The 20,739-nt window shown below is 45.7% G+C and overlaps 1 protein-coding gene and 2 non-coding genes across 4 annotated transcripts in view; all 3 read right to left on the bottom strand.

The window, feature by feature from the left end:
• LOC144687635 (synergin gamma-like) overlaps positions 1–20,739 on the bottom strand; it is a 450,053-nt gene that overhangs the window by 389,781 nt on the left and 39,533 nt on the right. The window contains exon 6 of one of the 2 annotated variants that reach the window (XR_013578181.1): positions 14,751–15,208. Coding sequence is in view for 1 of the 2 variants with exons in the window: in XM_078554007.1 (XP_078410133.1) it covers positions 15,107–15,208 (102 nt within the window). In the remaining variant the exon portion in view is untranslated. Of the gene's footprint in view, positions 1–12,682; positions 15,209–20,739 lie in introns of those variants that run through there. The other variant, XM_078554007.1, reaches the window with a different exon arrangement.
• On the bottom strand, positions 1,264–1,370 carry LOC144688099 (U6 spliceosomal RNA). The gene has a single exon (XR_013578308.1). It is a non-coding gene; the product is annotated as a U6 spliceosomal RNA (small nuclear RNA).
• Positions 10,508–10,614, bottom strand: LOC144688178 (U6 spliceosomal RNA). The gene has a single exon (XR_013578371.1). It is a non-coding gene; the product is annotated as a U6 spliceosomal RNA (small nuclear RNA).

The raw sequence follows: 20,739 nt of genomic DNA, 5'->3' as shown, positions 1-20,739 counted from the left end.
AGAACAGAGTTTGTGAAATCTAGCAACAGCTTCAGGAAAGGCAACGCAGCGTTAGAGAAAGCTAAAAGCTCAAAACAGCCCTGACACATGAAAACTAGTGATTGATACAGACTTTGTCACTTTAGCTGGAAGAATGATCAACATAATTCACCAGTATTGAAGCAAAGTGCTCAACCAATGATCTTTTCAATGCATCTGCGACAATAGTCCCAGTTAATCGGTGCACTTTTACATTATAATTAATCATGTCGTCTCGATGACTTTAAGCACTTTGATCATTCAAATAAGTAAATCTTTTAAAAGTACTAAACAACATCTGAGCTAAAGTTACATTTTGGATTTATAACCTTCCATCGTTTAACTAATTGCACCCATCGAATCTCACAAACATATTTAATCCCACAGAGACCCAACTCACAAAATCAATCCATACTTCCTTGATCAGTTTATAGGCACACTGTACCCCTAAACCTGTCATAGAGAAACTCTCATCTCCACTTCCAATCCAGTTAAACTGCTCTAAAGAAGAGTCATAGGGACTCGAATCTGCTTCTCTCACCACACATTCTGCCAGACCTCTTGAGTTTTTCCAAAATTTTCTGTTTTTATTTCAGTTAAACTCGTATTCTTTTATCATTTCCCTTGTAGTAAAACGTCACTCCCCTTCTCCAAATCTTATTTCACATCTTCCAGCACATTATTAACACCCATTCCCCCATTTCCAGCAACCATTACACCCTTTCCTGAATTGGAGTCAATCCATTTGAATGTGCTGTTCCCAGCAGAACGCTCTGCTGGTGATTTGCTCCACAGCCTTGGTGTCCAGCAGCTTTTCTCTCCCGCCGAATTCCCGAAACATCTGTCTTTATCTCCACAGATGCTGTCAGACCTGCTGAGTCTTTCCAGCACTTCTTGTTTTTGTTTCTAGTTTCCAGCATCCGCGGTATTTTGCCTTTATCCCAAAACGTCGACTTGTCTTTGCTGAGTTTTATCAGCGTTTTGTGTTTTGGTTCTAGATTTGCAGCGTCTGTGACATTTTGCTTCTTTGTAAATCAACAAGTATCAAATAATTAATGTTTTAAATATCTCAAGTGTCCGATTTAAAGTTGAGAAATCTGGACGTTCGACAAATCTGTGGAAAGAAGACGTTGAATTGAATCAGGTAAAGGAGGAGCTGAATAAATATGTTGGATTGTGTGATGATGGTTTTTGAAACAGGGTAAATTGTGGATGTTCTGCAGAAGTTGAAATTTTTTGAAAGAGTAAAATATGGAACGCTTCACGAATTTGCGTGTCATCTTTGCGCAGGGGCCATGCTAATCTTCTCTGTATCGTTCCAATTTTAGTATATGTGCTGCCGAAGCGAGCACAAATCAGTGCTGATCATCAGTGCCTTATTAATCCTCAATTTTCAACATGATTTTTTGTTACACTGACTTGATTTCCTCTGGTTAATTTTTCTTCAACTGTACATTAACGTTCTGCTACAGAATAATACTACGGATCAGTGTCTCATTAATCCTCAATATTTAACGCGCTTTCTTGTTAAACTGCTTGAGTTGCTTTGGTCAATTTTTCTTCAATTGTACATTAACGTTCTGCTACAGGCTATTGCATCAAACATATTGTGCTACAACCACAATGGGACTTTTACATATTGGGGCTTCCAAACATACACACTGACAGGAAAGCACATGTCCATGCAAAGCATTCTGGTCGCCTACTTTCCCCAGGTCACAGCTCCCTCTTCGAACATGCTGCTGAAGTCAATCCATTCAGCATCAGGATGCAGCCAGACAGGCCAGCAAGGGAACCCGTCAAACATTTCCAGAGTAGTTAGCACACGAGTGCTCTTGGCTGAAACCACCTTGTCGTTTACCAACTATGTAGTGTCCAATGTCAGTCATCAAAGGTACATGGAGTCATAGAGTTATACAGCACAGAAACGGACCCTTCGGCCCATCGTGTCTGTGCCGACCATAAAGCACCAATCTATTCTAATCCCATTTTCCAGCTCTTGGCCCATAACCCTGTATGCTATGGTGTTTCAAGTGCTCATCTAAATACTTCTTAAATGTTGTGAGGGTTCCTGCCTCTAACACCCCCTCAGACAATGTGTTCTTGATTCCAACCACCCTCTGGGTGAAAAATATTTTCCTCAAATCCCCTCTAAACCCCCTGCCCCTTTCCTTAAATCTCTGCCCCCTGGTTATTGACACCTCCGCTAAAGGGAAAAGTGTCTTCTTATCTACCCCATCTCTGCCTCTCAGAATTTTGTATGCCTCTATGAGGTTTTCCCCTCATCCTTCTCTGCTCTAAGGAAAACAAACCTAGCCTATCCTTCATAGCTGAAACACTCCAGCCCAGGCAACATCCTGGTGAATCTCCTCTGCACCCTCTCCATTGCAATCACATCCTTTCTATAGTGTGGCAACCAGAATTGCACACAGTACTGCAACTGTAGCCTAACTTGCAGTTTATACAGCACCAACATAACCTCCCTGCTCTTATATTCTATGCCTCGACTAATAAAGGCAAGTATCTCATATGCCTTCTTAGCCACCTTATCTACCTGTGCTGCTGCATTCAGGGACCTATGGACATGTACACCAAGTCCCTCTGATCCTCTGTGCTCCCTCGGGTCCTGACATTCATTGTGTCTTCCCTTGCTGTGTTAGTCCTCCCAAAATGCATCACCTCACACTTTACAGGATTAATTTCCATTTACCATTGCTCTGCCCAACTTATCAGCCCGTCTATATCATCCTGTAATCTAAGGTTTTTCTCCTTACTATTTACGATACCACCAATTTTCGTGTCACCTGTGAACTTAATGACCATACTTCCTATATTCATGTAAAAATCATTAGTGTACACTACAAACAGCAAGGGTCACAGCACTGATCCCTGCAGTACACCACTCATCACAGGCTTCCAATCGCAGAAACCTTTGCCCATCACCCTCTGCCTCCTGCCACTAAGACAATTTGGGATCCAATTTGCCAAATTGCCCTGGATCCCATGGGCTCTTACCTACTTGACCATTCTCCCATCTGGGATCTTATCAAAAGCCTTACTGAAGTTCATGTGGGCTACATCAACTACACTACCCTCACCTACACAACTAGTCACCTCCTCGAAAAATTCAATCAAATAAGTTAGACATGATCTCCCCCTGATAAAGCTATGCTGACCATCCCCGATTAATCCCTGCCTCTCCAAGTGCAGATTAATCCTGTCCCCCAGAATTTTTTCCAATACTTTCCCTACCACTGATGTTAGACTCATTGGCCTGTATTTACCTGGTTTATCCCTACTACCCTTCTTGAATAATGGCACCACATTCGCTGTTCTCCAGTCCACTGGCACCTCTCCTGTGGCCAGAGAGAATTTGAAAATTAGTGTCAGAGCCCCTGCAATCTCCTCCCTTGTCTCACATAGCACCCTGGGAAACATCTCATCTGGGGATTTATCCACTTTCAAGCCTGCTAAAACCGCTAATACCTCCTCTCTTTCAATGCTAATTTGTTAAAGTATATCACAGTCCCCCTCCCTGATTTCTACACCTACATCATCCTTCTCCATAGTGAACACAGATGAAAGGTAATCATTTAAAACCTCACCTACATCTTCCAGCTGCATGCACGGATTGCCACTTTGGTCCCTAATGGGCCCTACTCTTTCTCTGGTTATCCTCTTGCCCTTAATATATTTATAAAATACCTTAGGATTTTCCTTTATCTTGCCTGCCAGTGTTTTTTTTATGCCCCCTCTTTACTCTCCTAATTACTTTTTTAAGTACCCCCCTGCACTTTCTATACTCCTGTAGAGCCTCCGCTGCTTTCAGCCCTCTGTATCTGTCATAAACCTCCTTTATTTTTCTTATCCAATCCTCTATATCCATGACATCCAGTGTTCCCGGGACTTATTGGTCCCACCCTTCACAAGAACATCACTCGAGAGACGTACACATGGGTGCAACAATCAGCAAAGAGTTCTGCATGTCAGACACTTCATATCTGCCAACATGAAGGACCATGTGAAATGTAGCAACACCTTCAGGAAAGGGAATGCAGCCCTAGAGAAAGATAAAAGCTCAAGAACAGCCCTGACACATGAAAACAAGTGGTCGATACAGGCTATGTCACATTAGCTGGAGGAATGTTCAACATAATTCATTAGTATTGAAGGAAGGTACACAATCAATGATCTTTTCAAGGGAGCCTGGGGCAATAGTCCCAGTTTACAGGTGGACTTTTACATTATAATTAATCATATGTTCTGGTTAACTTTAAACACTTTCATAATGGACAATTAATAATTGTTTTAAAAGTTAGAAACAACAACCTGAGTTAAAGTTACATTTTGGTTTATAACCGACCATCATTTAGCCAACTGTACCCATCCAATCTCACAGCCACATTTAATCCCACACACAACTCACAAAGTCAATCCACACTTCCTGGGCAGAATTTTCTGGCCAACGCACGGTTGGCGGAGCCTGTACGTCAGTGCTTAAAATGTCGCACGCTGACACCGCACGAGTGTCCCGATGTCAGTGCATGGCATTGCGATATTTAGTTGGGCAGGCGCTAGGAAGCGCGATGCGTGCCCACCATTAATTAAAGACCTTGTTAAGGCCCTTAATTCGTCAATTGATGCCGATTTTGAGGAGCCCATGCGATCTTCGCCTTGGCGCACGTGCCCAACGGGCAGGCAGGTAACTGATTTTTTAACAAACCTCATCCACGGGTGGGATATGTGGGCTCAGAGGGGTTGTTAATGTTTTTTCTGAAGTATTTAATGCAGAAAGTGTTTTAAACTTGCCTGTGTGATTGTTAGCAGTTCAGATTGATTTCTAATAGCTTTCTCTGTACTTTGAAGCTTCAGCCCAGCAGTCTGCAGTTATCTTTATCAGGCCTGCAGCTTTCTGGAGGCCTCCATTTAGCCTGGATATGGGTTCTGACATCTCCACTGGAGGCAGCTCCTCTGAGGAGGAAGGGAGGGATAGAATAAGGAGAAGGCCAGGACTGGGCAATCAGCCTCCAGGAGAGCCACCTTTGGGAGGCCAGGCGCAGGCACAAGGGGTGCAGGGCCAAGAGGTTGTCCAAGGTGGAAGGGGCCGCAGAAGATGCCACTATCCTGCTGCCAGGGTATACAGGCAGCAAAGCAGCTACCTCAATATGACTGAGGTGCAGTGCCGAAGGAGGCTCCAACTGTCAAGGGAAACAGTCAACTATATCTGTCAGATGATTGGCCCTGAGATCTCCCCTAACTGTGTGGGTGGACATCCCATGCCAGCGGCTCTGAAGCTCACAGTTGCTCTTCACTTCTATGCATCTGGCTCCTTCCAGGTCTCGGTGGGTGATCTTTGCGGTGTCTCCCAATCAGCTGTACACACTTGTGTCAAGCAGGTTACAGACGCTCTATTCAGACGGGCGTTGACCTTCATCCACTTCCGCTGCGACCAGGCAAGTCAGACACAGCGAGCCAGAGGCTTCACGGCCATTGCTGGCTTCCCCCACGTCCAGGGTACAATAGACTGCACACATGTGGCATCAAGGCTCCAGGAGGTGAGCCCGGTGCCTTCGTCAACAGGAAGGGCTTCCACTCCATGAACATGCAGATAGTGTGTGATCACAGGATGCTGATTCTACAAGTCTGTGCAAAGTACCCAGGCAGCGCCCACAACGCCTACATCCTCAGACACTCCCAGGTGCCGGGGCTCTTCAGTGCTCCGGCTCGGCTGGATGGTTGGCTGGTGGGTGATAAGGGCTATCCCCTGCGAAGGTGGCTCATGATGCCTCTCCGCCATCCAAGAACAGAAGCTGAGGAGCATTACAATAGGAGCCACGGCACCACGAGGGCTGTGGTAGAGAGAGCCATCAGTCTTCTCAAGATGCGCTTCTGTTGCCTGGACCGCTCAGGGGGCGCACTCCAGTACCCCCCAGATCGCGTCTCTGTGATAGTGGTAGCATGCTGCGCTCTGCACAATCTTGCACTGGAAAGGGGGGATGCAGTTGACGATGAAGATCTTGACCCAGTGGATGAGGCTGCACATGATGAATCCAGCAGTGGCTCAGAGGATGAGGAAGCACAGGGCAAAGATGAGGGGCAGCACGCCGACTCGCTACTACACCAAGGAGGCAGGGACATCCGGGACATTTTAATCCAATGAACCTTCAGCTAGCCCCACGCACATCGATCAGCAGGACCAGCATTGCCTGGCGCTTCCACATGTGGCACTTAGGTGCTACATCTTCCACCTCATCAGCTGCAACTAAGGGCTTGGTATAGAAACATCAATGTCCACTCAAACTCTCATGAGATGTCTGTGAAACATACAAATGCAGCACAAAGGAAACACCCTCAGCCGTGGTCAGAAAAGTGGATTTTATTCCCACCAAAATAAAGCACAAATATCGCTCTGACGTACTTAATGATATATTCCCTAATCTAGGGCCAACACAAAATCACCAGTGACATATCCGTGGAGTGCCTAACGTGCCTTATGCTTTCGTTTGCAGGTACTACGTCTAGGTGCCGCCCCATTGCTCGGAGTGGCTTGTGAGACAGCCTGCTGGTTCTGCTGTCCTGTTGGCCTCGGTGACCTTGGCGGCCGTCCTCTGGCCCATGGAGCCTGTGCTGGCCCCGCCTGGGAGGAAGTGGCCAGTTCCAGAACTGGCACCTCCCTAGTTGTTGCAGCCTCAACAGATGCAACAGTCACTGGCAGAGAGGTGGAGGAGCTGCTGCCCTCATCCGGAGCGCCCTGAGAGGAGCTTGCAGTGACAACGGGCAGCTGCTGCGCCGACATGAGGTCACATTGGACCTCCCTGCTCACCGCAGATGCATGGGCACCGAGCACCGACACTTGGTGCCCAGAACATCTCCCACATTGCGAATGACCACCCATGGCCATTACTGCTGTGAGGGCTTGCAGGTCAGAGAGTAACCCAATCAGAAGATTCTCAATCCTCTGGAAGCCCCTCTCCATGAGAGTCGCCAATCTCTCAATGGAGGAAGCCTGAAGCTCTGTCCTGAGGTTCATGCCATCACTGACACTCTGCCTGGATTCCTACACCACAGAGACCAAGTGAAGCCCACCCTCATGCAACCCTGCCAGATGCTCCCATGCACCCTGCCTTGTCCTGCAGCTGCTGCATTGGTGACATCTCCAGCGGCACATCATCACTGCTGGACTCAGCTTGTGCCTGGTCCCCAGCAGTCCTCCAGCTGCTGGTGCCATCGGCACTCTCTGTCTGTGCCATCTCCTCCAGTGATTGTGATGTGCCCTCTCCACTGTGCCCTGGGACATTAGCCAACGTCATAATCCCCACTGAAGTGTTTGTTGCTGCGCTGGTGCCTGGCTGGCTGAAAGGATGTGACGCAAGTTGCAAGTCTTGGCCCTCAGGTGTGGAGGGGGGTGCTCTGGACATGTTGGTGGCAGTCATGCGGTGATGATGCTGAAATTAACAACAAGGACAGTGCATCAGTTAGTGTTCAGTCAGTAACACCTTTCATCCCTCCCCCCGCCGCCCAGCCTCATAAGTCGCTCACCCTTCAAGAACCTAAGGAGATGAACATTGGTGGGGTGGCAAATAGTCAAGAGGAGGCCCAAACATTACACGCGTATACAGACAGGCTGGTCACATGGCCTAAGGAATGCCACATGGAATGTTATGTGGATAAGTGTGCGGTTAAGCACTTGGGCAAGACAAGCAAGGTACGGGAATACATGAGTAATGGTAGGACTGTGGGAAGTCACGACGATTACAGGGACCTTGCTGGGTAGACCCGTTAAGGTAGCAGAACAGGAACATAAGGCGTCTAACAAGGTCGAAGCCAGACCTGCCTTTATTAGCCGAGGAATAGAATGTAGGAAAAGGGAGGTCATGTTGCAAGTGCAGAAAACGCTGTCGAGGCCACAGCTACACTTCTGCGTTCAGTTGTGACCTGCACTTCATGGGAGGGACGGCATTGGAGTGGGGAGAGTGCAGAGGTTGCTGACCTGGATGCATGCTGGCCTGGAGAGTTGGAGTGATGAGGAAACATTGCATACACTTGCGACATTTGCCGTGGAGCACAGGAGATTGACAGGTCACATTATTGATCTTCATACCATTATGAGGGGCATAGACCGGGTGGACAGAAGGCAACATTTCCCCTTGGTGCAGGGATGACTAAAGGTGGCATTTATTTAAGTTGAGTGCCATGAGGTTGACAGGTGAGGTGATGAGGACCTTTTGGACAGAGTAATGTGGGGCGCACTGGCTGAAAGGGTGGTGGAGGTACAAACCCTCCTAAGATGCAATAAGCCTTTGGATGTGCAGCAGCGATACCATGGCATGTTAGGCCATGGGGATAGTGGTGACAAATGGGATAAGGCGACTTTGGAAGGTGCTAGAGCCGCACATCCTCAAGAGGCCAAGGGACCTTTGTGTATGACCCACACGTCTGACTGTATCAGTCTGTGAATGAGCAGTGTTGCAGCATTAACAATTGCAGCAATCATCAGTGCTTTGGATGGTGGAGAGACAGAGTGGATGGGACTGTGGCCCTCAAATACCTGGTCGCTGCACCCCAGCCTTGCCGACACCTGCCGCCCTGGCTGCCTACCTCATCCCCAGCTCCCTCATATGTGGTGAGGTGCTGCAGCACGGCGTGCCCACCACCAGTCCACTGACGTTCCCGGATATTGCTCTCAGTTTTTGCCTGCAGAACATAGAAGAGCATTTATTGGGGCTGATCGCTCATGTACTCTGCACGCGCATGCCGCACCCCAACCACAGTGGCCCATCTGAGACCTCCAGCGGCTCCTGTCCACACTACTGCTGATCAGTCCCCAGAAGATAGTACGGCTGCTCCCAACCCCCTCCCCCAGCGGCCACCTTGGACACATTTGGCATCCATCACTTTGAAAAGCACACGGGTCTTAGCGCCCATGGCAAGGAGGCACAACTAGGTGCGGTGCCGAGGCCAGCAGATGGCTCTTGGCCACGACACCTTGAGGCTCCCCTTCCACCATCTCATCACCTTCAATATGACATGTGTTGGAGTTCTGAGTTTGTGTCTAGCTGCCTCCCCTACAGGTTGCCCCCAGACTACTCAAATGCGACAAACACCAACATATGCTGCAGGGAGAACCTATCTTCTCCTCAATCACTAAGGCTGATGTAAGCATGGTCACTATCTGTTTGCCCATCCAGCGAGCACCAAATGCCCAATGCAGTAACAACACTAAGATGTAGGGGGGTCTCAAAGACTAAGGCTACCTGCTGGGTAAAATGGCCAAGGCTGACATGGTACTCGCCCTTCCAGAGCGCAGCAAATCATTGAAGCGCTTGCGGCACTGTGTTCCTGTGCGCCGCACAGCATCTTGAGAGCTAACAGCCTCCACCACCTCCTGCCGCACCTGCCTGGTCACGTGGGGGGCCCTCCTCCTCCCATCCTCCGGAAACAAGACCTCCTGATGGTTGGGCACCTCTTCCAGGAGGACAGCAAGGCAGGCATCGGAGAACCGAGGGGCACAGTGGCCGCCCGCTGGCCTACCCTGCAGCCTGCCCCCCTCATCCTCCTCTGCCCTCACCTCTTGTGCTGCCCGACCGGACTGGCCATGGCGAATAGCCTAAATGAGGCTGCCTGGCCGTTCTTTATACAGACTGACGGTTCCCCATTGGAACCAGCGGTCTGTACACGCCTGCCGCCGATTTAATTTTCCCAATGAACATGGGAGTCTGAAACGCGCTGGGCCGGCCTTAACTGACCCGCCTGCGCAAAATGGCGGCGCGGCCCATTTCGCTGGCGGGGATCGGCTCCACGCCCGACGCCGATTCGGTTGGACCCGCCCGCCTGACAAACGCAAAATTCTGCGCCCTGGATCAGTTCACAGGCAGACTGAACCCCTGAACCTGTCACAGAGAAACTCTCATCTCCACTTCCAATACAGTTAAACTGCTCTGAAGAAGTCATACAGACCCGAAAGCTTAACCCTGTTTCTCTCTCCACAGATTCTGCCAAACCTGCTGAGTTTTTCCAACATTTTCTGTTTTTATTTCAGTTAGACTCATTCTTTTATCATCTCCCTTCTATTAAAACACCACTCCCAGCTCTTCCATCTCTTTCTCCAAATCTTATTTCACATCTTCCAGCACATTATTAACACCCAATCTCCCTTTTCCAGCAACCATTTCATCCTTTCCTGAACTGGAGCCAATCTATTTGAATGTTCTGTTTCCAGCAGGACACTCTGCTGGTGATTTGGTTCTAGATTTGCAGAGTCTGTGATATTTTGCTTTTTGTAAATCAAGAACGCATAAACAATTAATGTATTAATTGTCCGATTTAAAAGTGTAAAAACTGGACGTTTGTCGAACATGGGAAGTGTAAAGAAGGTTGAATTGAGTGAGGTAGAGGAGGAGCTGAATAAATATGTTGGATTGTGTGATGATGGTGTTTGAAACAGGGTAAAATGTGGATGTTCTGCAGAAGGTGAAATGTTTTGAAAGTGTAAAATATGGAACGCTTCACGAATTTGCGTGTCATCCTTGCGCAGGGGCCATGCTAATCTTCTCTGTATCGTTCCAATTTTAGTATATGTGCTGCCGAAGCGAGCACAGTAAACTTTAGAGCGTCAGTGCCTTATTAAACCTCATATTGCTCTCTACTTTAATATCATGGTACTGTAAGTTTTTTTTTCTCTTAAGAATCAAATCATGCTTTCTTATTCTGCCGATTATGGGTACGTTCAAATATCTAAAACACCTCTTTTTCATTTTGTATCTTGACTGAGATATTTCATGTAGGATAGCAGTTGGCGAATTGAATTATGGTCCCAGGGTTCTATATGTAGATGAGGGACAGGGGCGGGGCCTCAGATCGCGGCTTTGATGCTCGATGAATGGGGCCGTTGGCTGGGTGGGATCTTTTTTACTTGTTGGGCCTAGTAAGCAGGTCTTCTTGTTAGACCGGGCCCGGTGGCAGTACCTGTTGCTAGGCTGGGCCCGGTGAACGGGTCTTGTTGCTGTTTTGGCCCCGGGGGGACAAGGCCTGTTGCTAGGATGGACCGGGTGGGCGTGACCTGTTGCTAGGATGGACTGGGGTGGGCGTGGCCTGATGCTTGGGTGGACGTGGCCTGCTGCTAGGATGGACCGGGTGGACGAGGCCTGCTCCTGCCTGGAGCTGAGGTGAGTGGGTGGGCGAGGCCAGTTGCTAGGATGGACTTGGTGGGCGTTGCCTGTTGCTAGGATAGACCGGGTGGGCGAGGCCTGCTCCTGCCTGGAGCTGAGGTGAAACTCCACCGTTAGTGGGGCAGAGGCCCCGAGTTGGAGGTTCGCTGCCCTTGAGTGAGGGCGATGGGACCACTGCCGGTGTGAAGAGGGTGAAAGCGCGATGTCGCCTTTTCCACAGACATCAGACTTGGGCTTTCCCATTCAGCACTGCTGCCCGTTTCCAATAAATCTGCACCCCCTAAATCCTTGACATCCCTCCTGAAGTATGCAGTCATCACTTCAATACATTAGCTGAGGATTAACCAGTGTTTCATAAAGATTTAACATAATTCCCGAGTTTTGTGTTCTAGTCTTCTATTAATAGAATCCAAGGCTTCCACATGCTTCTTGATGGACCGAATGGCCTCTAGTGCTGTTTATGGTTTTTAAACTGCCTTCTCAACCTGTCTACCATCTTCAAGAATTTGTGTATGTTCACCCCCACAGCTCTATACCTATTTAAAATTGTATCTTTTGTTCTTCCCAACAAAATGGATTGCTTCATGCTTTTCTGTGTTGAATTTCATCTGCCAGGAATCTGCCCATTTTTCCTCCTGAAGTTTGTTACTATCCTTCTCATTGTTTACCATATTTCAAAGTTTCATAATCGCCTGCAAACTTTGAAATTATGCCCTCTATATCCAAGACCAGGTCATTAAATTGTCAGAAAGTGCTGTGGTCCTAATATTGATTCTTGGGGATACAACTGCACACTTCCCTTCAGACTGAAAAAACACTGTTCCATCATTGTCTGTCCTTGACAGTATTGTATCCACACGACCACTGTCCCTTTAATCCCTTAGGCTTTACTTTTGTTTAAAAGTCAATGTGGTACTCGAAAGCCCATATACTAAACATCAGCTGTACTAACCTTATCCACCTTTTTGGCTGCAACAAGCACTTAATCAAATTATTCAAACTTGGTTTGCCTTTAACAAATCCATGCTGACTAATTTATTAGCTGATATGTTTCCAAATGCCAATTAATTTTGTTTCAGATTATTATACCTAGCGGTTATCCCACTATTGATATTTGGCTTGTCGTTGATGGGTTTAGCTGCTCTCCCCATTTGCTCATTCCCCCCCAGTGTTGCTTTGACCTTCTCCTCTCAGTTCTGACCCAGCCATTTCCCCATATCTCAACTGTGGTCTCACATTTCTCCATACTCCTCATGCACATGCACACCCTGCCTCCCCGCCATGCTATTCCCAATTTTCTTCTTTTCCCCTCCACTTCTGCAATGTTCCCATTTTTCTCCTGCTCTCTACTGAGTGATGGGTGGTTCAGAAGGCTTGAAGTGGGTTCATGGAGTGCAGAGTCTTGAAGTTGCTTTTGAGGGCGTAACTGTTGGAAAGTTATTCTTCCTGTTGCTTTAAAATTAATAATATAACAATTACAAAGTGAAAACAAGGCATTTGATATTAAACTAAATACACTATTTTTATTTTTCTGAGGAAAATACCTTGGATCTGTCCATAAATACACCAGGAGTCAGCAATTAATCACAGAATCATTACAGTGCAGAAGGAGGCCATTTGGCCCATCATTACTGCAATGGCTCTCCAACTGAGCAACTCACCTAGTTCAATTTCCCCACCTTTTCCCTGTAACCCTGCACATTCTTTCCCCGTAACCCTGAACATTAGAGAGAAGGGATGGATATAGCAGCCGGAAAGACTACATTGTTCCCTCCAGCCCTAGATGGAATGATCAAGAATACTGTGTTTTTGCGATAGGTTATCTGCTCTAATGGAGGAAATACATTTGAAAATATGAAAATGCTTCCAGAGCCACAACACTATAGTGGTATGTGGAGGGTGCATCTTGTAGAATAAATTATGTTAGTGATTGGTGTTATTCCTCAGAAGCTGTCATGCTGTGGAGTAAATGGCAATGCTGATCATTTCTCAGAGCATGAGATGATTAACAGCATTTTTTTTCTGTTTAATAACTCATCTGTATAATTCTGATACCATTTAAAGTAGAGGTTACTTACCCTTCACCATTTGTAAAAGAACACATCCTTACACATGTATTCATATTTGTAAAGTTTTCAATCTGCTTGTAGACTATCTTGTATCCCCATGTGCTAAACCGGTTCACCCATTGTTACTATATTTTTCACCCACCTCCTTCTAGGTTAACCTTTTTGGGCCTGCTCTTCTAGCTTTCTGCTATCTTTATGTCACAATTGCTGCAGGTTACTAGATCAATTTGGATTAAAAATACCAGACAACAAAAGGCACTTATCAAAACATCTATAACTTACTTTGATTGGCAAAATTGATTCTCTATATACAAGGCAACCTCATAGGTATCCTCATTACTCACTTTTGTCCTTTTGGATGAAACATTGAATTGAAATCCAGTATATCTATTTAGCGAGACATAAAAGATCCCGTGACACTACATGAAGAACAGAAGGGAATTCTCCAGATATACTGACCAAAATGAATTGGCTTTTCATCTCATTGGCGTGTATGGAGTCTTACTATGTGAAAATGGTTGGAACAGTGACTGGTCTTTAAAAGTAACTAATTAGTTGTGAAGGTTTTTGAGGACACTCTATCTTGGCTATTAGACGCCATATAATACACTCATGTACACAAGCCAGCTGCCAAGATCTTTATCAGTAAGTGGGGTTTCTACTGTCCCCATGTTTCATTCCGGAATTGTGCACTCTGCAGTTGTATTCGTCAACAGCACACTATCTGTAACAGTTAAGTATGCGTTTATCTGGTTAAATAATATTATTGTAGGAACTTTCGAATCGGTCTCAGAAAGCTGATGGTAAAGCTGTACATTCATCGTGATATCGTTTTTTTTTAAAAAAGGGATATATTTAATGCACTGTCTGCCACAAGGAATTTCTCCTTTTTCCATTTTCAAGACTAAGATCTCTAAAAATTCTTAGGAAAGAATATCAAGGGATCTCAGTGAATAGCAGAAAAGGCCCAAGGGGCTGATTGGCCTACTTCTGTTCTTAAGCTAAACAAAACCTAATTCTGTTTCAGATTCTGTGCTATTCAGTAACACTAATATTTCCACACAAGTCTTGAGAAATGCTCATCATATCACATTCTGCAGCATTCTTAACGTACAATGATAAAACGGCTTTGAGTTGGGGAGCCAGGTATCAAACTGCGAATAGTCAAAATCATCCAATTTTTGATACAGAAAGAAGAGTTGATTGCAGTATCTCAGCTTCCTATTTACCTTCCGCCCATATATGTCTACCTGCCTTTTCCCAGCTGATGTTTTCGGTTAGTGGGCCTCACTTAGTGTAAGTGAAGCACTTGAGCTGCTGTGCCACATTACTTGCATTTCCTCTGGTGTGGAAACAGAGTTGTGTAAGCAAAATTGATACAGGAATTAATGTGCAGAGGGGAATCCCATAAAACGTGGAAGCTGGGCTTCATGCTTTCAAACTGGATTAATACATAAATTCACTTTCTGACCTAGAACTACTTTTACCGCAATACTTTGTTTAAAAAGTGGTTTTCATGGTAATTTGTTGCATCTTCCCCGAGTTACATCTGTGCTATCAATAGATTGCATTTGTTTTGTCTTAGAAAAGTTAATATTTTTCAGACAAGGAAAGTCTCTGAAATATCACTTGCAAATAGTTAATACCTTTAAAACATCCTAAAAAGGGTACCTCTGACAAAACTGTCCGCTCTGAAATAGAGTTCCTTGAATCTGAGAATAAATACAGTTTGCAGTCATTGAGCTACAGGAACAGTAAAATCTTTAGGACTGGTGTCCAAGCCGTTTGGTCCAAGAACCATGAAACCGTCTAAATTCAAAGCCTCAGAATTTTCTTCGGGTGCAATGAGGCCTAAGGTAAATTTGAGTCCACGCAGTTTAGCCAAAAGTTTGCACAGCTCGCATGGTAGCGACACCCATTATGAAGAATTGAATTTTCTGTGTCATTCAAGTCCTGTTGGAACGGAATGAGAGAGTGATATGTTTCTGTCAAGCCTACTTAGAGAGGCAGTATATATACTTTTAAAGGATCCAGGATAATAACCTATAATTTGCAAACCTTAAATCGTACATTATGTGAGAGACCCACAACATTTCACAGAATCATACAGTGCAGAAGAGGCCCTTTGGCCCATCGAGTCTGTACTGACACGTGAGAAACACCAGATCTACCTATCTAATCCCATTTACCAGCACTTGGCCCATAGCCTTGAATGTTATGGCATGCCAAGTGCTAATCCAGGTACTTTTTAGGGATTTGAGGCAACCTGCCTCCACCACCCTCCCAGGCAGCACATTCCAGACCATCACCACCCTCTGGGTAAAAAAGTTTTTCCTCACACCCCTCCTAAACCTCCTGCCCCTCACCTTGAACTTGTGTCCCCTCGTGACTGACCCTTCAACTAAGGGAACAGCTGTTCCCTTTCCACCCTGTCCATGCCCCTCAATCTTGTACACCTCGATCAGGTCGCCCCTCAGTCTTCTCTGCTCCAACGAAAACAACCCAAGTCTATCCAACCTCTCTTCATAACTTAAATGTTTCATCCCAGGCAACGTCCTGGTGAATCTCCTCTGCATCCCCTCCAGTGCAATCACATCCTTCCTGTAATGTGGCAACCAGAACTGCACACAGTACTCCACCTGTGGCCTCACCAAGGTTCTATACAACTCCAACATGACCTCCCTACTTTTGGAATCTATGCCTTGATTGATAAAGGCAAGTGTCCCATATGCCTTTTTCACCGCCCCACTAACATGCCCCTCTGCCTTCAGAGATCTATGGACACAAACACCAAGGTCCCTTTGTTCCTCAGAACTTCCTAGTGTCATGCTGTTCGAATTACTTCAAAAAATTTCCTTTATTTATACAAAATAGGATATATAATGTGTTACCAAAATCAATATTCTAAAACTTCAAAATGCATTCGGGAGAATTAGTATATTAGTTAACCCAAAGTTGATGGGAGACATGTACATCTTATGAAAAGGACAAAGGCTAATGCCAAACCCATTTGATGTTGAAAATACACAACACTTATGGAAAATACTGTCAAGCAGGGCTAAACTATGATCTGTTTCTACTAAAATTTGTCAATCCTTGACATAACTTTCAAGAAAAGATTGGGAAATAAATATTCCAGTGTATGCAACACTTCAAAAAAGACAGACAGAACAGAAAAGGAGAAGTAACCATGATAGTAAAGGATGACATAAGGACAGTGAGAAATGATCTTGGTTCAGAAGATTAGGAAGTAGAATCCGTATGGGTGGAAATTAAGGTTAACAAGGGTCAGAAAATGGTGGGAGTAGTATGTTGTCCCCCTAACAGTGGTTATATTGTTGGGCAGAGTATTAGAAAATAAATAATTGAAACTTGTAATAAAGGCAATGTAATAATGGGGGACTTTAATCTTCACATGGACAAATCAAGGCGGCCTAGATATTCATAGTCTGGAAGATGAGTTTGTAGAATACTTCTGCAACAGTTTTCTGGAACAGTACGTTGTGGAACTAACTAGGGATAAAGCAATTTAGAGCTAATATTGTACAATGAGGCAGGGTTAATTAGTAATCATTATAAAAGATCTGCTGGGAAATAATGATCATAACATAATTACATTCCATATTAAGTTAGAAAGCGACATACTCCAGTTACAAACAAGAGTCTTAAATATAAAACCAAATACATAGGTATGAGGAGAGAGCTAGCTGATGTTGATTGAGTAAATAGACTAGAAGGTATGGTGATGAATAAACATGGGAAATATTTAAAAAAACAATTCAAAATGTTCAATGAAAATACATTCCATTGAAAATCAAAAACTGAGCGAGAAAGATCCATCCGTGTCTTAAGAGTGAAATTAATGATAGACATAGATTAAAAGAAGAGGCTTAATGTTGCAAAGTATTGTAGTACACCTGAGGATTGGGAGAGTTTTAGAAACCAGCAAAGGCAAAGTGTTGATAAAAAGTAAGAAAAAATAGTATATGAGAATAAACTAGTCAGCAATATAAAAATAGACTGTAAGAACTTTCACTAGTATATAAAGAGAGTAGCTAAAATAAATATTAGTCATTTAGAGACAGAGACTGGAGAAATTATCATGGGGTATGAAGAAACAGCTAAGATGTTGAACAAATACCTTAATACCTTGGGCGCAAACATCCCAGATTTGCGCTAAGTGTGGCAGCAGGGCTGCAATTGCAGCTTCTCACACCGTATCGTCCCAAATCCACTGCATTAGTTATGCATTCCCAGGAAACATGCCATTTCCATGACGGGTGGGTTCTCATTCACCCATCACGCCATCACCTTGCTGCTTCCTCACATGGTGGTCATATTTAAAGTGCAGTCACGTGCACACCTCTCAGAGCTTTTTCCCAGGACTGCTTCACAGAAGACATGGCCCTAAAAGGCAAGAAAACTGCAGCCCTCAGGTTCAATGACGCGTCCCTCAAGCGCCTTTTGGACACAGTGGAGGACCTCTGTGATGTTCTCTACCCCCACTCTGGCCACAAGATGGGCAGCAACATCACCAATCCGGCTTGGGAGATGGTGGCAGTGGTGGTCAGCGCCAATGCCCTGCAAAAGAGGACAGCCACCCAGTGCTGCAAGAGGATGAATGATCTCCTTCATTCTGCCAGGGTAAGTCATTCTTCTTATCACTCTCAACTCACATAGTCACAAATCCATCACACATCCACAGGGCCTTCACTAACTGCCAGTTCAAGGGACATCACCATTCACTCTCTCACACACAGACCTTTATTGTCCTCATCCTGTCCACAGGAACACTCACCACCCACAGATGCCAGGCATACTTATCATCTACCCTGGCAGGCATCTCCATTCATGTAGGACAAGCTGGCACACCACAAGAGGGAGAGTTGCAGACTAGTGGAGGAATGCTTGAAATCAAGGTTCTCACTGACTTTGAAAACAGAGCCATCCAGCTGGCCAGTGAGGATCTGGACCAGTCCTGTGCAGACGGTGAGGATTCAGCAGTGCAACATCCACCAGGCAACCATGCTGTGAGTGATGTGTCCTGTTTCACAGGCACTGCCATGCACTAATTATCTCTCCTTGCTTCCGCAGGCACAACTGGGAAACAGCCAAGAGAGTCCATGAACCAGGGCCTCCAATCAAGCCCAGAGGGAAGCTCAAAAGAGGAATCCCCTGAAACCCTCCCTGAAGTCGCATCACAGCACTCACCCACACCCTCCACCAGCGCAATAGAGTCACACACCTCGGTGGGACCTAGCTTTAGAGTAGCCTCGGGATCACAATCTGGTGAGCACATCACATTTTCTGATCCACAGCAGGTAATGGCAGGGACTCCCAGGTGTCTGGCACTCAGAGGACTGCTGGACGCCAGAAATCTGCTGAGTCCAAGTCAGATGACGAGTCTCTGGACTTGGTCATGTCACAGTTGCTGGAGCTGCAAAGGCAAGCTCGGGAACATCAGGAAGGGATGTCTGCTGCACTCCTCAGATTGCAAGGCACGATGGAGGAGATGGCTGCCTTCAGGCTAAGGTGATAGCGCCAGCATTGCAATGCACCGAGGTCAATGCTGGTAGGATGGCAGCTGCCATGGAGACTTTGGTCCAGGCCGTCACTGTCATGAAGCTATTAAATGTATAAAATATTTTGGAAAATATTTTTCTTTTAAAATAGAGGTTTACTTTGCTAGTATGTCTTAATTGGTTTAAAGCCAGCCAGTCTGGGTGCTTTGATGGACTAGCTTGAGATGTAAACAGAGACATAGCGTACATTTGCATTTTTTGAATACAGCATTTAAAAAGTGGGGTGAAAACTTGATACCTATCTAGCAGATACCAAGCCATATGTTTATATTACTAATAAAATTGGTATTATGAAAGGGGTTTCATTGTTAAAAGGTGAAGTTCAAAGAGATTGTTGATATAATGAAAACATTCAATGGGGCTGGTAGGCATAACTTCAGTCGTTTTCAGGTGTGCAGGCAGAGGCAATGTAAGATCAAAAGGCAGCTGCAAGACTCCAACTGGCTCCACAGTGAAAATAACCTCATTTTGAATTCGTAAGGTGAAAATACTTTGCCTGGTGTTTGGTTAAGTCTATGGGATGCTGCTGCCTTAATGGAGATTAGTTTGGGAATTTGTTAAAAGTTATGATAGTAGTAATTTGTTGCCATGTGTACATATATTTTAACCTGTGTAACTTAATAAAATGTTTCATTTAGTTTAATGTACAACCTCGAGAACTAGTGGTCTGATTCCTGAGGCTAGTCACATCTCAAACGTAACACTTAAATTATTGGTTATGACGGTCGTTCAAAGTTTCCCTCTGAGATTTTTTAAAATAACGCCGCTTTACCAACTGCATCGGTCATAACAGTCACTCCTACATTGCTGCGCAGGCTGAATTCCATCGCCAACGCCACAGTTGGCTCCAACGTGTACACAAAAGGGGTGCAGGGCAGCTCGATTTCACTCCAGCTACCTCTTCTCCTCAAGGAGTCAGCCAGGCACGCTTGGGCACTCATAAGGAGGAGAATCAGGAGGTGTACCCCCCAGGGCCATCCATCCAGGTAACTCCAGGAGTGACCGGCTCATCCAAATCCCCTCTTCCTGTGACCTCAGCAGCTCCAGCTCCACAGGCCAAGGAGGGTGCCACTGCCACACAGCAGGACCCCGAAAGTGGGCCGGGGCCCTCCAAGTCTCAGTCCTTCACAGGACACCTGCCCAGGTCATCACAGGGCGTAGAAGTTTGCAGGCTATCTCCAATTCCACTGTGGATGTCCCAGGAGCACCAAGACATATCAGCAGTGTTAGGAAGGTTAAGAAGATGTAACTCTTTCAGAGTCAAACAATTAAACTAAATTAACAAAATAAGGGATAAAGGAAACACAGCCCCTAAGTCAGGTAGCTGTAAAACCAAAGACAAAGTTTAAAGAAAACTTACAAACATCAAACCAAAATGTGATTAAAGGGGTCGATAAAGCACCCCAGCCCCCCCGGTGCCCACCGGGATTGCACAGCCTGGCCACGGGTGTTAATCATTTGTACATAATGTTCTTTTTTGTAAATAAGCTCCCAAGAATGTCTCCCTGCCTATGGCTCCTTGTTCTGATGAGCAGTGTTCGTGTCATTCAGATGTAACCTTTCTGCACAAGATAAAGGCAGGTGTCTCAACCCAGGTCCTCTTCCCTGTGCTTTGTGCAGCCTTCAGTCCAAAGTGATGGTCCGGCCTCACCTATTAGTGATGCCTAATGACGGTGCTTGTCATTGCTGCCAGAATGTCGTGGGCAGGCATCACAGAGTTCCATCATTCTCTGTGTGCTCTCTGCGCCTTTAAGGAGGGGCTGGCCCTCATCTCTTCAGCATCTGTGACCAGTGACGCTGTGCTCCTGAAGGGCTCAGGTGCTGAAGGAAGGCAAAGGATCAGGTGCTTTTAAAGTTTCATGGCTGCTTCTCTATGATATGACCCTGATCACAAAGCGCAAG

The sequence above is a fragment of the Cetorhinus maximus genome, chromosome 12 (assembly GCF_964194155.1).
Source record: "Cetorhinus maximus chromosome 12, sCetMax3.hap1.1, whole genome shotgun sequence".
Classification (NCBI taxonomy): domain Eukaryota; kingdom Metazoa; phylum Chordata; class Chondrichthyes; order Lamniformes; family Cetorhinidae; genus Cetorhinus; species Cetorhinus maximus.
Note: the sequence above shows the minus strand (reverse complement) of the source record. Positions and strands in the feature narration are given on the sequence as shown.